This window comes from Myodes glareolus, chromosome X (genome assembly GCF_982192425.1).
Source record: "Myodes glareolus chromosome X, mMyoGla1.1, whole genome shotgun sequence".
NCBI lineage: Eukaryota > Metazoa > Chordata > Mammalia > Rodentia > Cricetidae > Myodes > Myodes glareolus.
The window spans coordinates 119,342,372-119,365,524 of NC_142053.1; the positions used below are offsets into that span (position 1 = coordinate 119,342,372).

General features: G+C 33.1%; 1 protein-coding gene across 5 annotated transcripts in view; it reads left to right on the plus strand.

Annotated features, from left to right (window-relative positions):
• Cnksr2 (connector enhancer of kinase suppressor of Ras 2) overlaps window positions 1-23,153 on the plus strand; it is a 241,640-nt gene that overhangs the window by 56,436 nt on the left and 162,051 nt on the right. For all 5 annotated transcript variants that reach the window (XM_048440719.3, XM_048440718.3, XM_048440721.3 and 2 more), the window contains exon 4: window positions 2,959-3,046. In XM_048440719.3, coding sequence (XP_048296676.1) covers window positions 2,959-3,046 — 88 coding nt within the window. The remainder of the gene's footprint in view (window positions 1-2,958; window positions 3,047-23,153) is intronic.

A 23,153-nucleotide genomic window follows, 5' to 3' on the forward strand; every position in this document is an offset into this window, starting at 1 on the left:
ATTGTTTTGTTCACATCTGTAAATTTCAAAGATTCCTTCTTATGGAAGATTGGAGAAGACCAATGCTAGAAAAAAGGAATACTACTTTGGAGACTTTTTCAGGATTTAATCACTGCTACTACTGATAGTGATTCTTATGTTACCATGATGGTGACACTCTTTGACATGAATAACTTTAGGCATATAATTGTTTATTCAAAACAATCCAAAAGGATTGTCCTTATTTTACAATTAGGCAACCTAGAATTTAGAGTGCTTAAATTCAAAACAAAATGAGTAAATGGACCTAGTACTTTATAGAGTCTAATAATCCGACTATATAGTTTATTTTATCCACTGCTATGAGATTTTAATTAATGAAGTAATAATAAGAATGGAAGAATGTTCAAGATGTCTGGATAGATAAATAAGGCCCAGGGTCAGATAAGAGCTGGAGAGTTAGACAATGGGGATATTTGGAATGAATAAGTCATGCCGGACTTGGCCGACCCAGTGAATAATCAAAGGAAATGTAAGGAAAATATTAGAATGTATTTTGATTGTCCTACTTGATTTTTCAAAACCCATAGACCTTCCTAACATGTTATATGTTATAAACTAGGCCAATTGTTCTTATTAACTTTTCTTTCTATAATATGTCGTTCACAATAGCGAAGATTTTTCTTGTACTTTGCTCACTGAGATCATAGTTATCCAGAAAATGTCCAAGCCTATACAGTACACTTTAGAATTTTTTGAAAGAATAGAGGGATATGGAATAAGAAATGAGCCCTGTGGACCACCAACAATTGAAAAACGATAATAAGTTTAGTTCATGCTTGGCATGGTTACACACACCTTTAATCCTAGCACTGGAGAGGCAGAGGCAGGAACTGACTTCAAGGCCAGCCTGGTCTGCAGAGTGAGTCCCAGCAGCAGAAGAAATTTAGCACATGAAAACAAACATAGAAGTGTAACTAGAATAAAAGTAAACTTATATAAAAGTAGTGTCATGGAAGCAAAAGAAAAATAAGAATTTGAAGGAAAAAAGACAGTTATCAGCAGGGTGGGATGTTGCTAAAAGGATAGGGTATAGTATGTGATACATTAAGAAAACAGGATGTTTGTGAATTATTTGGTTGAACATAATGTGAGAAAAGCTGCAGGATAGTTTTCTGTTTTAACTTTACCTGTGAATCAATTTTTAATCTTTAGTGATTATAGAAAAAGAATATTAGCACAAGGGGCCTGGAGAGATGGCTCAGTGGTTAAGAACACTGGCTGCTCTTCCAGAGGTCCTGAGTTCAATTCCCAGCAACCACATGGTGGCTTAAAACCATCTGAAATGTGATCTGATGCCCTCCTCTGGCCTGCAGGCATACATGGAGGCAGAATGTTGTATACATAATAAATAAATATTTAAAAAAGAATATTAGCACAAATTCTAAGTCCTAATAATACATTAGGGAACTTGGCTTTGTTCCACCTCTGTCTTGGGTTGTAGGAGTATCAATCTATTTCTCCTTGACTGACAGAAATTTTAGAAAGTATTGATACCAATTTAAATGTAATAGAATCTTATTTAAAATTACATTGAGAAATTTGTTTTCCTGATAAGCAGTATAAACTTCTGTTAAATATTGTTAGTAGGTATATGTTTATTATATGTTTAGTTTTCAAACAAAAAACGTTTTCTACATAGCAGTTCATCCAAACATTCGACATACCCCCTTTTTGGTGTATTCTAAAGTCTTTTGAAATATATGTTTAGCCTGTACTGTTCTTTTATGTATATGAGTGTTAAGCTTATGTGCATGTCCGCACATCCTGCTTATGTAGTGCCCACAAAGGTCAGAAGAAAGTATTGGATCTCCTGGAACTGGAGTTGTGAGCCACCGTGTGGGTGCTGGGAATGGAGCCAGGTCCTCTGTAAGCAAACACTCTTAACTGCTGAACCATCTTTCCACACTCCATGTCCTAAAAAGTATACATAGAAAACAAAACACAAGAATTAGATGCTAAAAAAGCAGAAGGAATACTATCCATGAGCATCATTGTGGATCTCATATTTATCTGTAATAAATATGCTTTTATTTTCATTAACTAAAATTTAATTACTTAAATATAAAATTTCCATATAAATGATGCTGAGCAAATGTTAAGATTTGCTTTTTCGGTATATATTTGATTTTAAAGATTTAGCCACTACAATTAAATATTGCTAAGTATTTTGTCTTATTTTAAAGTTCTTTATATATAAAATTGTCATGATAGATGAAATGGAACAATTCCTAAATAGAAGAGATTTATCATTGCTTCAATCTCTTCTAGGGTAAATTTATGTTAGTGTTTAACTGCATGTGACTGTGGGCTCTGGATTCAGACTTCTGAGTCTGAACACTAGCTCCCATACTCACTCGTTCTGTTCCTTAGACAAATCACTAGATAATTATCTACCTTCATTGTTCTCTTTTGTAAAACAAAAATAATAAAAGAATGCCTATTTCATAAGAATTACTGTGACTATTAATTAAGTATGTATGTCACAATTATAATAGTGATTCACATATAGTAAGCCATCAGTAACCACTATTTTAGTAATATTGCTAACCTTTAATTATGAGTATTTCAAGTAAATGTCATATTTAAAATGTTAGGTTTCTTTAGAAAGTAAATACTAAGATACTTTTTGCTTTGTATTAGATATAGTAAAGAAGTCTTTAAAAAAGCATTAGAGAACTAGATATTAAGAAATTTATAAAGAAAATTTTGATAGAAAGAAAATTATGTATTTCTAAATTTTAATTCTTAATTTCACTCATGTTATTCTAAACAAGTCCCAGATATTGTGTTTTCTCACTATGTAAGCTTTAGAACAATTTATTTCATTATTATTCAAAATCATATTTTATGCTATTTCATTTTGGTGGTCTTCAACAGCTGTTCTTAATAATCACAGTCTTTGTTTTACCTTTGTAGGTCACCATTTGCTGCTGTGACAGACTATTCAGTAACAAGAAATAACGTCATACAGCTCTGCTTGGAACTAACAACAATCGTGCAACAGGTATTGACTGACAGTTTCCTTTGGTTAAATTACTAGCTATTATATATTTCATACATGAGTAAATACATTTTTTTGGTTTTTCAAGACAGAGTTTCTCTGTGTAGCTTTGGAACCTGTCCTACAACTCACTCTGTAGACCAGGCTGGCCTTGAACTCACAAATCCTAGGATTAAAGGCATGTGCCACCACTGCCTAGCAAGCAAATGATTCTTAAAAAGCAAATTATTTATTTGAAAAGTTTGCATGTATCATAAGTTTTGCTTCTCAGAAGATATAAACTGAATTGGAATACCCAACTTCATTATTATAAGATCATGTCTGTCAGTTTCGTTGTCAATGGAATGTCTAAACTGTGTCACTTTCGCAGAATGAAATCACTATTCAACAAACGCAGATTTTTGCTCTAAGATACAGTTTCATTTTGTATGTACACATAAATAAATATACCTAAGAGCCTTTTAATAATGATCTAATTACCTGAGCAGATTTTTCAGTAAAAATTAGGCAGGAGATTCCAAGATCAAATGCCTTCAAGAGTCCAACAACTAGTGTAAATGTTTGAATCCATTCTTTTATAAAACAATGAGAAATGTCAGAGACTGAAGTAAATTTACTAGTAGATATACAAGAATTTTTTAAGTAAAATACATCTAGGATGATTGATGTTCATAGTGACAACTCTCCATAACTCTTATGGCATCCTATTGCCACTGCTTCTTTCTCAGGAGACCATTATTCAGTAATGCAGGGATTGGGAGAAAGGGGATAATGTATAATGATGCAAAAATGATTGGGTAAGCTAGTGAAATTGGTATTTACTTTATCCTTGTGCTGCCTGTCCTTGATTGTCAGCCATAGTTCTCAGATTGCTATATTGTTTATAATTCCTCAAAATAGGGAATTTTATTAATATAGACCTACTAGCTTCAATATACTTTTCTATCATGTAGATATTTTTGCATCATATATCTCCTATTTTATGTTCTCATTATTTTCATTTAGGGCCTAGTTCGTAACATTGTGATGCCTCATCATGGTTTACATCCGACACTTATCAGATTGATACGATGGAAATGAAAAGCTTTCATTAGTCAAATGTTGATGGGATTTTTTTCCTTTTTATTAATTTTCTTTCTTTTTTCTTTATTCTTTTCTCATCCAATGTATTCTGAATGCAGCTTCCCTCCATCACTCCTCCCATTTCCCTTCCACCTCCCCTCTCCTCCAGATCCACTGCTCCTCCATTTCCCTTCAGAAAAGAACAGGCCTCCCAGGGATATCATCTGAACATGACATAACAGGATGCTCTAGGAACAAAGTCTCATTCAGGCTGAATGAGGCAATCCAGTAGGAAGAAAAGGGTGATGGGAAACATTTTATTAGCTTTAAGTACTCCAATAATCTGTGTCCCTTCATATTTGATAATAATAAATAACTTTTTAAAAAAATTTCAACTAGAAAATAGAAAAGCATAGTATATTGAAAATACACATTAATAAATATTTTTCTGTAAAGGGCCATATCGAAGTAGTAGATATTTAAGATTTTATAGGCTAGATTGTATTTGCCACAATAATCTCTCTTATTTTGAGGCAAAAAAGCAGAAGGTATAAATACATGAATGTGTTTAGAATCTATTAAAAATTGATTCATAAAAATTAGTGTGACCAACTGCTGTTTGATAGCACGAAAAGATGTTAGAAACTTAAATACTTGGGACTCACTTCAATTGTATTATAGGTAAGGCCCAAGATCGTGCATTTTTGCGTGTTTTTCTAGGTGGTTTTGGTTGCCATGCATTGCTCTTGGGAACAGAGCTAACAGCAATAACATAACTTACAGCTAATGTCTCCTGTGCTTATGACTTATCAAAAACATTTAGTTTTATTTTTTATTGGAATTTTTTCATACAATATACTCTGATCATGGGTCCCCTTCCCTAACTCCTTCCAGATCCTCTCATCTCTCAACACACCAAACTCCAGGCCCTTTCTTTCTCTTCAGAATGCAAACAGGCAACCTATAAAAACAAATGATAATTTCGAAAAAAAAATCAGAAGCATTTCTTAAAAATGTTCTTTCTAGAGTGTTACTTTATCTCTATGCCTTTGTTTTTTGGCACAATCTATGTGCACATAGTAATAAAATACATTATTAATACTTTACTGTTACTTGGTAAAATTCTTTGGTAATTAAATAATCTTGTTTTACTTTTACATGAGACCAAAGACAATTGTAATTCTGTGAAATTAAAATCAAATTTGTTTTTATTTTTAATTTTTATACTAAGGGAATTAATACTTATTGCTATTTTTATTATTTCAACTTTGAAAATACTTTCAAGTATATTTGTGAAATGAAGGTTGGTATTTATTGAGTAATGGACTAACACTTCGTTGTTTCTGTAAACCGAGACTGCACTGCTTGATGACCTTGGAGATCATCAAGTAATCATTGCTTAACTCACATATATCAATATTGTTTTTTAATGAAAAAGCAGTACATGAAGGGATTTTAAGCAACAGTTTTATATATAAAGTGAGGTAAAATTAGTTTTCTATGTTTAGAATTCACAGATTATACAACATATCTTTGTTTTTAACCTTCCCCTATTACTTTGAGAGGAATATGGAAATAATTTTTAGTGAATTAGCATTTTTCTGCAGAGATATGCAGTGCTGGAAATGCAGTACATATCGGATATGGCTAGCCCACACATTTGGTGATGTTAAGAGCCTGCCATGTTTTTCTGCATTGATTTCTTGCTTTTCTTCAGATTGCATGAATGTCTGCTATTGACAGTTACTTTATATAAAGCATACCCCATTCTCATATTGCCCTCCAAGACATGTTAGTATTCTCAATAGGACTTTTCAGTAGTTTTGCTCTTTAGCTCAAGATTATCCTTAAGCATCTTACTATAAGGCAGTAATGGGTTTAAGTTTTGCTTCTTAGAGGTTAGAAAACGTTAAGTAGACTAAAGATTCTTTTACAGGCTGAACTTTAAGTACACACTGTCTTGACCAAACATAAAATTGCTAAAATACTTCAAATGTACTTAGAACACAGAAGGACTTTTTATACCCACCACCCACTTGGTACTCTGTTTAGAAGATAATGGTGTGCCCTCTTAGGACATTTTGTTCATATATTACCAGCTTCTATATTTTACAGTTCAGTAGCTCCTGTCATTTGTCATAACTACTTCTACCTCATTCTCATTTTCCCATCACATATCATGTTTGATGTGTCATCTTTAGAACAAAATCCTACATTGTTGGTTTTTTTTTTTCTTGGTTTTCCATATTCCTAATTTATACCTAGTTTTGTTGTTCCTTAAAGGAAACATTAAATGTGAATTCCTCTTAGTAAGTAATGTCGTGACAGCCTTTTGTAATCTGTCTATGAATACAGACTTTATCACTTTTGAATTAGTCATTACAAATCAAAGCCCATTTTGCTATTTACAAATACATTGCTAACTTGTTCCTTTGGATTTCAAAGGAACTAACATTCTATTTCAGCATAACTCTGGTTTTATTCTTCAAGAACTCCAGGTGTGTTAACTCTAACGCATACAGACAAATTATCTTTAGTAAAACAGATCTTAGTTTGGCTATTCATCTTATGATACCTCTGTACAATATACCCTATATCTTTCATCTCTGCCTTATTAAAATTATGTCCTATACTTTAAGGACTTTGAGAAATAATTCATTCATGAAGCTTTTCTGATTTCCCACAAGTATCTGTGTCTTCTCTCAGTATTGAATATTTATTGTAATGTGTTTCCTGCTATTGTTGAGATTAAGTGTAACACCTTGCTATTGGCCTTTTACTTTCTCACACATCCAATTGTTTACCTTTTTTCTATAAAAGATTACTAGTTATTTGTCGTATTCTCTTTTATCCCATTTTTGATGCATGTTTTTTGATGCACTGTTGCATGAGCAGAGGTGGAGTTCCTCATCATTCTGTGCATAGCATTTCACATACCTTCGGGGGCAGTTATATCCTATGAAGAACAATTATCTTACTTTCATTAGATGATGAACTCCTTGAAGACAAAAGCCGTATCTTTCTTAGTTCATATATACTGGTGGTTAAAAATAATTGACTGAGCAGAATTATCCTCTGTGCTTGGCATGTGTTCATTTGTCTTTTGCAAAGAAAAGAAAATGAAGGAAGGAAGGAAGGAAAAAAGGAAGAATTGTGTTACTCTTTTATTAATTCTCATGTGAAAAAGCTTCCATTCTGTTTCTGTTATTCATATTTAAAAAACCTAAATGATAGCCATCACTTTAAATCTCTCTTAAATAGTTAAAATAAGGTTATTCGAACTGATGACACAGCTTAGTGACAGAACACTTGTTTCATGCATATGGCACTACATACTACCTCAGTGCTATAAAAAGTAAAAATAAATAATAAATGATTATTTATTCTTATAACTATATTACAGGCTAGCATAAAAATCTGTTCTGAACCTTTATACAGATGCCTAATGCTAACAAAATATATCTTTTAGGAATTTTGTGTATTTGTAGTCAGAAATTATCTCTGAATTACTGCACTTTTTTGGCTGTAAATGATACAATCTAATATCTGAGCTCTGTGTCATGTTTCTGCTCATAGTACCAAAAGGAATGAAGACTGATAGATAAAATTTTGAAATAAACTAGTTAACTGTTTGTTTCTGGATAGTGAATTATAGGCAAACTTTACTTTTCTGTATTTTCCAAATTTCCAAAAAGTGAATTTAAATTATCCAGAAAAGAAGGACTTTTTTCCACATTGAAGGAATGTTAGTTTAAGTTTGACAATGGAACTTATCATAAGCAAATACTAAAGTTATATTTTAAAATGAATTATTTATAGTTACCATCCAACAAATTTTGTGTGTGTGTGTGTGTGTGTGCAGTAACCAAAGATTTATTTGGATTATATGAAATAACTAAATATAGAAATTAAACTTCGACTGCCACTTTAAACCACAAGTAGAATAAGTAAGGTATGGGCTTTAAAAATATCTAGGGCATGCATTTATTACCAGGATTTCAGAAGTCTCACGTGAACAGTTTTATGCTTTGAAATATGCTGTGCTTAAAATGATTATTTTACTCCACTTTAATTATTTTTATTCCCTTTGCAGCAAGATGAGATGATCAATATCTAAAAATAAACTGTCATAAATTGTTTTTCTCCCTCTCTTAACACAAAGGGGTGGTCCAATGAAGTAAGTGGAAAGTTCTTATTGACGTCGGGCACTTAATGTTAAAATTAGAGAGGAAAAGCCCTATAAATCTTTTTTTGAAAATCTCCATTTAGAAGAATTTACTTGGTCTAATTTAATCTATATCATTTTTACTTATTCTGTGTTTGGATAGGTTGAGGTTTTTAAAGTTATAAGGGTATTTTCCCTTTAACACATTTGTTCCCTACATAAAATTCATTATAACAACACAAGAAAAAAATGGGGAAACTTGTTTTAAAATCTTAACTGGAAAGAATTCTCACAAAGAACTGAAGATTCTTATAGAGCACTGTCAGCAACTAAATAAAAAAAAATGAGACAGGTACCCACGCATTTCTTGTCAGCACTGAAATAATTGCCATGATGCCTGTCTTTGTGAATATCAGCATAACCTAAGATAATTCTACTGTACCATTTTAATATTCTCTACTTCAGACAAAAACTGAGTCTGTCACTAATTAAGAATTGAGCAGTAAAGTGTCACTTTGAAAGGTAAAGATTTGATGAGGTTGAGACTCCTTGGGATAAGGGACAAGGATGAAGGAAGTTAGGAGAGATGTAACCCAGCTCTGCTGAAGATCAGTTCACAATGAAAATTCATTTCTTGGTTTTTAAAACTTGTAAACAAAAGTGATCACATCTATCTCAAAGTTATTAGAAGGATCAAAATAAATAGGAGTTAAAATGAACAAGAGATGTCAAGTGAAAACCAAGACGAATGTAACCAGAGACTGGTAAGAGGGAGTTAGACATTTTTATTTTAAAACCAAATGTACAAATAATTTTCCCCCATTAGGTAGTTTAGTTGGTCAAAACTTACACTTATGTTAGAATTATATGCTGAGAGAATAGTTTGGAGTATTGTAAAACATTTTTAAATCAGATTTTCAATTGTTAAATTCAGAGTTCAGAGTGAAAACTTCCTTTTAAATTTCTTTTTTTTGAAAAATGCTTTTACTTGAAATTGTTTTTTCTGAGCTTTTTGTTGTTGTTGTTTTATTTTGTTCCATTTTTACCTGGCATAGTTATGTTACTTCATTATAAATACGTATTTAAGAAAACAAAAAGGTATTATTTTATTGATATACTTTAAATAGCCATACTGAAGAATGCTTTATTTTGCTGAGCAGTCACTCTTAAATTATGTATTTGTGCTTTTAGACATTTTAACTTTATAATACCTTTTATATAAAATTAAATCTTATATTAACTATTCTACAATTTGATTTTAAAAGTAAAAATTTAAATGACCAAGTTGAGTATATATCTCTTAAATATATTCCCACTAAAGTTTAACTACTTTATTTAGTTTTGAGATTTTAGTTACTCAAGCTAAATACATATAAGAAAATTATAACATTATATGGCAGTAAAATAGAATTTGTGGTTTATATTTGTAGAGAATACAATTTATAAATATAAATATTGTCAAGTTTATTTAAAAATGTAGCCTAGAATTGATTTTAAATTTTTAATGATTATTCAAGGGAAATTTATTAGTAATGGTGGGCAGTCTATTTTAACATATTCCATGTATATGAATGTCAATTCCTTTACTCTCTTCAGGAACACTCTCTCTAACTTACTCCCATATTTTATCCTAAAGTACTATGGTAGGATTTGACATGAAATAAGATCTGAGTTTATTTGTACTGAATATGCTTTTCAAAAAATGGTGTACACTTAGATAAATTGCTTCAGAGGTCTGATATTATTTACCTGTAAATGTTTACCTTTAACTATCTTGTTAGATTATTGTAGGGTTTTTGTGAACATTTGAACATTTCATAATATCTTAATAAGTGGCTGTTAGAATTATTAGCAAGAGACTTTGGAAACAAAACTAAGCTAGCTTCTTGTTCAGAACAAGCTCCAAAACCTGATACTCTGCTTCATTTTGCTGTTGAATGGTCATGGGATAAAAACTTTTTTGAATTGTGTGATTTAAAAATTAATTTTGAAGCTGGGCGTAATATCACATGCCTTTAATGCCATCAGAGGCAGGTGAATCTCTGAGTTCGGGGCCATCCTGGTCTACATAGTGAGTTCCAAGACAATCAGAGCTACAGAGTGAGACCGTGTCTCAAAAAAATTAAATAAAATATATTTTGGTTTTATTCAGGACATTTTATATTTTAATATTCATTTTTATAATTTGTATTCTGGAGCATATCTTAACATTCATATTTAAATGTAATGCAGAAATTAATGTTGGTCATATATGAACTTGCCACTCACACTTAAATTTATAAATCACCTACATGTGAACATGTACATCTCAAAACATGTCCATTTTAGTCATACAAAATAATGTATAATTATTATACAGTGTATAATAGTCATACAAAATATGTCTTTTAAAGATGATACTAAAATCAAACTTTAGTTATTTATGTAGAGATGCAGAATGGTGACCTCAATTATGTGTGAATGAGCAGAATACTTACTCTTTAGATCATGCAGTGTTAAGGCATGAAAAGTTGACCCAGAGTAGTCCCGTAGTCATTTCAAACACAGTTTTAAATACTTTTACTGCATGCTTAGGGTCAGTGCTTAAGTCTTCTTGAATCAGACATTCTAGGTGACCTGAAAATTGAATCGGGGCTTTTGGGATTGAAACTAGAGCATTTCAGACCAAAAACCAGGGCAAGCCTTATATATAATGTTTTAACCAGTGTGAATTATATTAATTCAGCATACCCAGTGAAGACGGTATGACAGTTGATTCTATTTTCCCTCATATTTAAACTAATGTCTTTAATTCATTTCATCTATACCTTTCCTTTAAGTATTCTTCAGCTACTTTAATAATTCAGAAGCAGGAAATCTTTTCAGGTTTCCTATCTTATCCTAATATAAGAGATCAAAAGTCAGATAATAGAAGTATTAGAGACAGTAGTCAAATAACTGGAAGATTTTATCTGGATACACATATAAAAGTGGAATTTGCAAGGTTGATACTATGTTAAATATGTGTACAACTGTATGCTTTCCAAAGGCCTGTGTGTAATTAGAATGTTATAATCAGATAAAAGTACACATGCCTAAGAAAGTTTCATGATCTTAAATAATCATTAAGAGCTGTATATTTTTCTAGGTCTCAGAATGAAAGAACAAGTGAATAAATTATTGCTTGCTAGAAGTTTCTCAAAGTCATCCTGCCAAAACACTTTTAAATATGTAGACTACAGCAATATCTGTACCAAAAAGAATGGATGGTTTATACTGCACTAGATGGGAATTGACAATGGACTGTTTCTCAGACATCTACTTTATTTACTATATTATAGTAATGTTGTATAATATTCCATATATACAAAATATATATGCAGCATGTTTGCTATAGAGCATAATAATTTATAGTACATAAATCTATCTTATAAATTTAATAGTTGGAGAGCTAAATATGTTTTAATTATTGAATTTCTCCTGCATCTTATCTGCCTGTCATCTCTTGTTTTTATCATTTTTTTGTCTTTAAAGAGTCATATATCATACTTTACTAACCACATTTAATGATGCATGTCTTTGAGCTATAGAAAAGTATTATCACCAAGCATCTCGCTTTTTTCACTTGGAATGTTCTAAATTTTGTTTGATTTATAGCTATAGTTAATTTCACTGAATATAATATTGTATTCTGCTCATATTCACTAATAAGTTTATTCTCCTGATCATGGACATTTGAGTATATACACATATTTAAGTATCCACCAAAGCATATCTACTAAGTTATACAGTTTATGATACACTATATCATTTTCTCCAAATATTTTTGCTTATTACATTTTTTCATTTTCATTCAACCCATGAACTCTTTTTGTCACATTTTATTATATAAGTCAACTTTCAAAAGCTTTTATAATTTTCTACAAAAAAAATCCTAAAAATTTGATTTTACCATTATGCCTATGTTATGTGAAAGAAACAGTGCAAAATGTTAGGTGTAAGGAAACAGATGTAGAAAAGTATGTTAATAGATCTTGACCCTCATAGGGAATAAAATAAGCCTCAGATGATATTCCCTGGAGTGCTACCGTTTGCAACATATGGCGACTACTCTGTGAAATTTCAAGCTAAAAGTAATAGCAATACATTTCTAAAAGTTTTTTGATGACAGATTTGGTGAAAGCAGACGGCCTCAGCATATCTAGTACTTGGCACATAAATGTTTGCTGAAAAAATGCTTAAGTTTCCCCCTAAAAATTCTCCAAAAGAAGGTTATAGAAATTCTAAGTTAGATTTATTAACTACTCTGATACCAACAATGACCTAAAAGAGAACTAACCAGAAAATACTAATTTTACAATCCATTTATATTGTGATTGTGGCACATATAAATTAGCTGCATGTATTCTAACGTGCCATATTCCTATTCTTTTTCCCCTTAGTCTTTGTATCTTTAGGGAGAAGGATTAACACAATGCTTACAATACCGGCATCCTTCATAGTGATTTGAGGAAATGAGCAAGATAGGAATTATTGTGAAGAAAACCATAAGTTCAAGGAAGAGACTTGATTTTAAGATAGGGAATTTTTTGTCCCATTATAATCCAATCTACTTCTTCCCTCTCCAAATTTTCTAATACCATTTAGAATCATTTGTAGCTTGAAAACAACAGTTTTGATATCATATTAAACTTGGAAATGTGAGCTTTAAATATGAAATATAATGTCCCTGAACAATGCAATGCTACAGATAGTATGTGTTTAAAAAAAAACTAGATGGGAGAGCAAAGTATCAATAAAGATATCTTTATTAGTTTTGATTCTTCCATAGCGAACTCGTTTTTGGTTCTGGTTTACATATGTATCTAACAACTATTGAGTGCTGTGCAGATGGTTCCCAAATGCTTTTAAAATGTCCTTTGGGATGCTTCTTGGTACTTATCAACACCACCACTACTAATTTCCTTTGTCATTCCTGACTGTTTTCTGTTCCTCTCCCCAGCTCACTATCTCAGTGCATGCTCCTTTTCTTTTCATGTAAATTTCAAACATAAACGTTCAATTTCTGTACTCTCTACAAGGAATGAAATCCCCCTCAGGTACGTTCCCTACTCTTTTTAACCCCTCCCTCACATCCTATCTCCCGAGAAAGTCTTATTTCACATATTTTCTCAATCACTAGGAAGAAAAGGATTTGTAGGCTATGACATTTCTTTCTTGAGTTTAACATGGTGTTTTTACAACATTATCACATGTTTTTCCCAGAAACCAAGTTAAGAAGCTAGATCGAATATCATTATCTCTTTTTTTTTGAAACAGGGTCTCAGTTTCTAGCCCACGTTGCCCTAAAATTCATAATTTTCCTTCCCCAAACTTGCAAATGCTAGGATTACACACATAATACTTTCACACTTGGTTACTGTCAATTTTATAGGAGACTAAATTCAAAGTTAGGGATATGACATAAGTGACATTATTCAGGGCTTTATTCAAGGTGTTCATTACTCCTCAAGTTAAACTTTATCCTAGAATCAAATAAAGAGCTTTTGTAAGTGTCAGTGCTTGGCCACCATCCAAGACCTATTAAATCAAGTCCCACTGTATAATGGGACTTGACATTAATATTTATTAAATGATGTCACAAATAATTCTAATATAGAACAAATTGAGATGATCACTGTGCTCTATTTCCACCTTAGCAGTAAATGAATGTGAGGTGGGAAGAAGATATATATGCCAAGAACAGTGTTTACCAAATGTTGGGCCAATATTACTGTGGCTGAAGCATTTTAAACATGCAAATTATACAGGCTTTATTGAAGGCTGAAGTATTGAGAAGTGTGGATCCTAAGACTGAATTATCCATAAGGAATATCATCAACTCAGGGCCTGATCAGCTGAAAGCCCAAAAGAGTTTAGCATTCATAACTAAAAGTGACTCATTTGCCAGGTATGGTGGCACACATTTGTAATCCGAGCACCTGGAAAGTAAAGGCAAGAGAAACACTGCAAGCTCAAGGCTATTATTGTCTACCCATTGAAGTACAATGCTAGCCAAAGCTACATTATGAGACCCTGTTTCAAATACACACACACACACACACACACACACACACACACACACACACACACGTACGCGCCCCCCAACAGTTTCTCTCAGCAATCAATACATGTCTAAAAGGATTAGACTTGGTCTTTTGAACATTGAGTATGTTTTTTTTACTATAACTTGTATTAAATTCATTGTGTTACAGCTTCATAAATACATATAATGTATTGATTACTGTCACCCTCTCTGAGAGCCTTCCCCACAATCCCCATTTTACCTCTCTTTCCTCCTTATAAGTCTCTTTTAGCTATTCATGTCTTTTTCTTTTATTTTGTAACAGATGATAATTAGCATCATCTGTGTTATCATGGATCTGGAACTACCTATAAGAACATCTGGGCTCATCAGTGGGTACATAACAGTAGACAGCTTGTTCCCTTCCCAGTGAACCCATCCTTAGCCGTCATTTACAAGATAGGATTAGGGTCCCATGAGACCCACTCCAAACCATGATTGACTGCTGATCGATCCAGTTTTTGTAGGTCCAGTGCAGGCAACTGCTGCTGATATAAAATCATGATTGCATGGGCTGTGTCATGCCTGGAAGATAGTATTTCACAAGCCTTCTCCCCATCTTCCATCTATTACATTCTTTCAGTCCTCCCTTCCAGAATGCTTCCTGATCAGTAGGTGGGATGGTATAGATGTACTGTTTAGGGATAAACATTCAAACAACACTTACTCTCAGAACCTAGAGCATTCACTGCTGTTTATTACAAAGAGTTGCACATATTAAGGCTGAGAGTAGCATAAGATATTTTATTATGCTCTTATAATTAAAGGAGAACCAGTGCTAATCTGTTGTGTTATCAACAGACAAGTGTAGGAACTAGCTAGATAGCCAAGGAGCACTAATAATATTTTAATCATTTGTTATATATCAGACTGTCCCTGGATCAATTTCATATTACTCTTTACATGGTTTGCATAACATATTTATCATACTGATATAAGAAATGAAGATGTGGTTTTTAATAACAGTACCTTAGGTTTGGTTTAATGACAGCCAACATCAAATATCAAATTCAGGTGAATTTAGGCCATAAGAAGTAAAATAATTGACTGAAATTATACCTAATGGTATCTGCCTGAGTAACTGATCAGAATTAAGTAATTAGAAAAAGAGTGCTTGAATCGAGCTAGAGAAATACTGGTTCCATTGCTACTGGCCTCACAAAATGCCCAAGCCACACAACTGCCATCTACATTCAGAGGGCCTAGTTGGGTCTTATGCAGGTTCCCTAGCTGTCAGTCTGTAGTGAGTGAGCTCCCCCACTTGCTCAGGTCAGGTATTTCTGTGAGTTTCTCCATCATGGTCTTGGCCCCTTTGCTCATAATATCGCTCTTCCCCCTTTATGACTGGACTCCAAGAGCTCAGCTCAGTGTTTAGCTGTAGATCTCTGCATCTGCTTCCATCAGTTACTAGATGAAGGTTCTATGATGACAAGGTAGTCATCAATCTGATTACAGGGCAAGGCCGTTAAGTACCGTCTCCACTATTGCTTAGATTCTTAGCTGAGGTCATCCTTGTGGATTCCTTGGAATTTTCCTAGTGCCTGATTTCTTGCTAACCCCATAATTGCTCCCTCTTTCAAGGTATCTCTTTCCTTGTTTTCCCTCTCTGTCCTTTACCCAACTCAAACTTCCTGATCTCTCATGTTTTTCTCCCCACTCCCTTTTTCCCATCCCAACTCCCCTACCTGCACGTTGCCAATTTACTAAGGAGATCTTGTCTACTTCACTTTCCTCGGGGGATCCATGTATGTCTCTCTTACGATTATCCTTTTTCCCGAATTCTCTGGGGGTTGTGGCTGGTTATCCTTTGCTTTATGTCTGTTATTCACTTGTGAGTGAGTACATACCGTGTTTGTCTTTATGTGTCTGGGTTGCTTCACTCAGGATGTTTTTTTCTACTTCCATCCAATTTACTACATATTTCAAGATGGCATTGGGTTTTTTTTGTTTTCTTTTGTTTTGTTACTGCTGTACTATTCCATTGTGTAAATGTATCACATTTTCCTTATCCATTCTTTGGTTGAAGGGCATCTAGGTTGTTTCCAGAATCTGGCTATTACAAATAGTGTTACGATGAACATAGTTGACCAAATGTCCTTGTGGTATGGGTGTGCATCCTTTGGATATATACCCAAGAGTGGTTTTGCTGGGTCTTGAGGTAGACTTATTCCCAATTTTCTGAGAACTGCCATAGTGATTTCCAGAGTGGCTGTACAAGTTTGCATTCCCACCAGCAATGGAGGGGTCTTTCTCCTTATTCAACATCCTCTGCAGTATACACTTTCATTAGTGATTTTGATCTCAGCTATTCTGACAAGTGTGAGATGGTATCTCAGAGTTGTTTTGATTTGTATTTTCTTGATGGCTAAGATTGTTAAGCAGTTCCTTAAGTGCCTTTTGACCATTTAATATTCCTCTGTTGAGAATTCTCTGGTTAGATCTGTACCCCATTTTTAATTGGATTATTTGGAAGTTTGATGTCTAGTTTCTTGAATTCTTTGTAAATTTTGGAAATCAGCCTTCTGTCAGATGTGGGGTTGGTGAACATTTTTTTCCCATTCTGTAGGCTGCCATTTTGTCTTGTTGACTGTGTCCTTTCCCTTACAGAATTTTCAGTTTCAGGAGGTCCAATTTATTAATTATTTCTCTCAGTGTCTGTGCTACTGGTGTTATATTTAGGAAGTGGTTTCCTGTGCCAATGCATGCAAGGCTATTTCCCACTTTAACTTCTATGAGGTTCAGTGTGGCTGGCTTTATGTTGAGGTCTTTGATTCATCTGGACTTGAGTTTTGTACATGGGAATAGATATGGATCTGTTTACATTCTTCTCCACGTCTACATCCAGTTATGCAGCACCATTTGTTGAAGATGCTTTCTTTTTTCCATTGTATAACTTTAGCTTCTTTGTCAAAACTCAGGTGTTCATAGATGTTTGAAATTCTATTCCATTGGTCCACCTGACTGTTTTTATGAAGTATAGCTCTATAGTAGAACTTGAAGTCAGGGATAATGATGCCTCCAGAAGTTCCTTTATTGTACAGGATTGTTTTAGATATCCTAGGATTTTTATTTTTCATATGAAGTTGAATGTTGTTCTTTCATGGTCTGTAAAAAATTATGCTGGGATTGTGATGGGGATTGCATTGAATCTGTAGATTGTTTTTGTAAGATTGCCATTTTTACTCTGTTGATCTTACCTATCCAAGAAAGAGCATGGGAGATCTTTCCATTTTCTGATATCGTCTTCAATTTTTTTTTAAAGGCTTAAAAAGTTCTTGTCATACAGGTCTTTCACTTGTTTGGTTAGAGTTACCCAAAAGATATTTTATGTTTGTGGCTGTTGTAGAGGGTGATGTATCTCTGATTTCTTTCTCATATTTAACAACATAAAGAGCAATATAACACCCCCAGAAACTAATGATTCCTCACCAGCAAGACCTGCACATCCCAGCGTAGGCAAAGCAGAAAAAAACAACCTTAAAAATAACTTAATGAAGATGATAGAGTCCCTTAAAGAGGAAATAAAACATTCCCTTAAAGAAGTGGAGGAAAAGACAAAAAAAAATTGGAAGAAATAAACAGAAAAATTCCTGTAAAGTTTCCATTTCTGCTTAGAGCTCTTCCTCAAAGACACCTTAGCATTAATATATATCTTCTAGCCCATGTTTATGAAATTTTCTAGACGTGCTTTACTCGTAAACAGACAGCCTGACTGTTAAGTGACCTCTTTATATGAAAACTTATGGGTCTGTTAATATTTATAGATATAGGAATATATAGTTTCTGACATTCAGAATTCCTAACTTAAATATGTGTTAATGCTGATCAAGGCGAAGTACTACTATAATTAGGATATATTTTCTAACTGACTGATAAATCATAAGCTTTACTGTTTCAGAACAAGAAAAAGTGGTGGCATATGCCTCTAATCACAGCAATTGGGAGGCAGAGACAGGCAGAGCTCTGTGAGTTCAAGGCCAGCTTGCTCTACTGAGTGGATTCTAGGACAGCCAGGGCTACACAGAGAAACCCTGTCTTGAAAAAAGCCAGAAAGAAAGGAAAAAAAAAAGAAAAAACAGATAGCCGTTAAGTTAGTTTTTTCTTTCTCGTAGGTCTTTCAGAGCCTTCATAATCCTGATAACCCCTAAAATGACTACTACTCAGTTTTGCTATCTTAATAATGTTTTGTTTTCATGTTGAAATAGAGTTTAAAGCTCCAAACCATGAAAGTGCAACTTCTAACTAAAAATTAAACCAGCATACTCTATTGATTTGATACATTTTTTTCTTTTTTATACATTTTTATTACATTATGTATTCACTTATTTTGTATGTGCATATTTATGTATGTGGGCATACTTGCAGAGGTCAGGAAACAACTTGAGATATCAATACTTTCCCAACATCTGACTTTAGGGAATCAAACTCAGTTCATTGGGTTTGTTGCAAATGCTTACCCACTGAGCCATCTCCATGCCCCATTATGTGACTGAAAATTTCAGTGTCTCTGACCAGATAAGGTGGCACATGCCTTTAATCCCAGCAGTCAGGAGACAGAGATCAGCCTAGTCTACATAGTGAGTTCCAGGACATCCAGGGCTACAAGAGCGACCTTGTCACTGAAACAAGCAAACAACAAAACCAAATGACAAGCTCTAGCCCAAGATAGCCTCAAACTCCCATTTTTTCTATCTCAGCCTTCTGAGTTCTGGATTTATAGATATTAACCAGCATGGCTAACCTATAACAATTTTGTTTCTACAACATCTCTTCCCTATATTTTTTTTAATAAAGGAATCAAGAGGTTGGACATGGCAGTGCACACCTGTGATTCTAACACTTGGGAAATGCACAGAGGAGTAGCAGAAATTCCAGGTTATCCTGAGCTACATAGAGAATTTGAGGTGAACCTGGTCTACATGGAACTTTGACTCAAAAAGCCATGTCTACTCTATCCTTAATCCTTTTGCATATAATTGAGCCCCTGGCATATCATTTACCATTTTCTTCCCAGTTGTCCTTTGAATGTGATCAAGCAATCACCCTTATTCTCTCATTTTTGGCTACCTATGTCTCATCTGCCTATTTTCCTCTCCCCTCCATTCATAACTTCAAAACAAACCCATGTTATAAAGTATTTTATTTAAAAAATACTTTATTTTTTCTCCCTTTGAAACCCACAACATTTTCCCCAAAGACCTAAATTTAACCACACACTTTTTATACTTGAGGATGTATGAACATCTTTTTTTTAAAATTAAAAGTAAAGTTCATACTCCTAGCCTCCTTGAGGATAAAATGTCTTCCTAGTATGTCTGAGAAGATACACAATTTTAAAAATTCCATATGTCTATTAAGAATCTATGAAAAAGGAAGATGACAAAATAGAGAAGAAATGAGGCATTTTTATTTTCTTAATTGCCTTATTTCAACTTTATACTCTGTACCATACCATACCACATTTACTTGCAACACAAAGATAACGTTAGTGTTTAAGTAGGCTGCCTTCAACTTCAACCCTTCCCCAAGGAAAGTGAAGAAAATTTATTAATTAGTTGTTAAAATTTTGCCACTCTGGTGTGCAGGAGCCTTGAAATAAATACAAATTTTATTCTCCTTTAAACACAAACAAAATTTCCTGACAGCCTAAGGCTTTCATATTTTTTATAAAACAAGTCCTTATTGCTGGCCTGCTTTTTTTCCCACTATATAACCTACACATACCTTATCCTCTAACAAAATATGTCTCCATGTTCCTTACTGATTTTTGCCATTGTTCAGTTTTTTAAAAAAACTAGAAATATTATTTATCCATGAATTCCCAGTATTCTCATTTGAAAGCCATTTAGGCCAGCTAAAATACCATCTCTTCCCCCACAGAGATAAGGCAGAATTATGAATCATAATTTATCTCCTTCTGATGGTCCTTTTCATTAATATTATATTGTCTACATTATCTTATTGTTTTCTCTCCCACTAAATAAGGAAATCCAAGGATTAATTTTAATGTATATTTGATCACTCAAAGGTGCCTATCACTACATTTCAAAAATACTCAACTGTCTTATGGCAAACTGTGACTCTAATGTCTAGAGAGAGTGTAGATGGAGTCTGTGCTTTCCTTTCCCAGCTTTCCAGACCTCAGTAGTCACACAGAAAGTATATTAATTACAACACCATTTGGCCAATGGCTCAGGCATATTCCTAGCTAGTTCTTACACCTTAAATTAACCCATTTCTACTAATCTACATGTTACCACGTGACTGTGGCTTACCAGTAATGTTCTGGCATCTTTCTCCTTTGGCAACTACATGGTGTCTCTTTGACCCCGCCTACTCTCTATATCTCTGTTTGGATTTCCTGCCTGGCTTTACTCTGCTAAGCCATTGGCCAAAACAGCTTTATTCTTCAACCAGTAAAAGCAACACGTATACAGGATGACATCCCACATCAAGGCAGTGACACAGTAGAGTGATGAAAGAGGCAACTTGTTGCTTTATTTAGTTACTCGAGCATATGTCATCTCAGTAGCTTAATAACAATTATATAGAGGTGTGTACATACAATATGAATATACTGTATTCAGAGGCTTGCATTGATGGGTCATTTAACATCTTCTAAGATTCATTATTTATAAAAGTATAGTATCAACACTAAAATTAGACTGATGGAAATCTAAGGCAGTTATAAAACCACAGTTTCATAAAATAGAATTGTATACAGCATTAGAGGCCTATACTATTTCTTTTTATGTATTTAATAACCTGTGTAGTGTTCTTGAGAGTATAATATACATATATGTTAATGATAAGTGCTATTTATTCAGGACATTAAATAGTGCTTAAAACTTGGTGACCAGTACATGGTATACCAGTAGTAGTGTGTAGGAATAGAATAAATTTTGTATGTTCTGTGCTCAGTATAGCAAAGATATTATTATTTTACAGAAAGGATAATTAATTATAATCTATGATACAGCTCACCTCTAAGATGTGTATATCTGTTTTGAAATATGAAATTATCAAAATTAGAGGAACAATTGTCCCTTTATGAATACATTCTCATTAGGAATTAGGTGCATAAAATTCAAACCACATGATTTAAAGAAGCAGTATATGGATAAGGATGAAGAATTGCAAATTTCATTTTGCATATACAGCAAAAGACAGCTTTAGCGATTGAAAATAATTTGGAGAATGTATATTGTTCTAAAACCAACTTTTAAAAACTAAATTTAATTTGAACATGAAAAACTAGAACATAAGAGTTATATCTTCATTCATATGTTCATAAGAATGTAGATTTTTCTATATACAACACTATTTTCTTTTAAGAACTTGAGATACATTTTTTGGACAATATTTAGCCCCAGGTGTTAATAAAACCTACACTTTGGGAAGCAAGTATTTTAACATCCTATTTTTAAGGAAGTAAAATAACTTACTAATAAAATTAATCCTCCAAATTACCTGGGGCTGTTTAAATATTTACCATGATAAAAACAAATTACATAAAATTAGTGCTTAACAAAATGCCGTATAATCATGTAGTTTTTATTATTTTCCGTGATAGCAGGTTATTATGCTCTGACTGTTTCTTGGTTTTGTTATACAGTATTTAATATGCTGTGACTTCGTCCTTGATAAAAGCCTATGGCTTTCAATAAGAATCAAGCCAACATAGGCAAAACAAAGAAGAGATTCAAACAAGTATATAAGTGTCTATTAAAAATAGGGAACTATTAAATAAGTTTAGTGGATGAAAAAAAATCTAGTGATAAATTGTGCGAATGTATGCACCATGAGATTCTAAGAAATGCAGGACTGTTTAGAGTAAGCCAGTAACAATGTTTTTAAACCAGGTTACTAGTTTGTGAATTCTGTACAGTTAATTTTTAATTTGGTTAATTTTCCCTCTTATATAGTAATCTTAATCTTGGTAAATAAATAAACTTTTTCTAAAAATGCCATCTCATCAGAATCCTCTTGGAAGTCTCCATTTGTGAGCCTACTGAATCAATATTGCTGGGCATGAAACCCACGGCTGCATTTTAGCTTGGACTCTTGAGTAATTCTTGCATGGAAAACTGAAATTTGGACTTGATTACATTAAGTGTGTTTGACTGCAGATGCATTGCTCTTGTAGAAATGTCTTTATTTGTGCTGCCACTTAAAGCGACCATTACTAATTGTAGGTAGAATTTGACTGCTTCCCCCTCTGCTCTGTGAGCCCTATCATTTTGTCAATTAAACTAATCAAAGGAATTCCAAATGCTTTTATTTAATATTTAAGGTTTTACACACAAACACTTAAAAATTTTAAAAATATCAATTGAAAATTCATTTTTTAAAAAAGTTCACTTACAATCATTTAGCTATGTTTATTTGAAATGGTAGGTTTAATTCTAGCACTTATATATGCTTTATTACTCTGGTTGGAAATCTTAACTACCTTGGTCACCTGATGTATATTTTTTTAGACTTTTTTTAAAGATTACATCAGAATAATTGGGCTTGTACCACGATTTCATTTTCCAAATACCATTAAATTTACAACTATAAGTGTAATAAGTTGAGGCAATATACCACAGCTGATGAAAATTTTTGCAGGTTTGAAATTTGACTGAAACAAGGAATACTATAATGCAGTTTTATTGAATTTTATAGGAAGGGTATTAACTTTTAAAAATAAATACTTTCTCTTTCACATAATTTTGTGGCATTTATGCTTTACAAGACATTAAACTTTAAATGTCATGGAAACTGTGGATTCCTGTGTA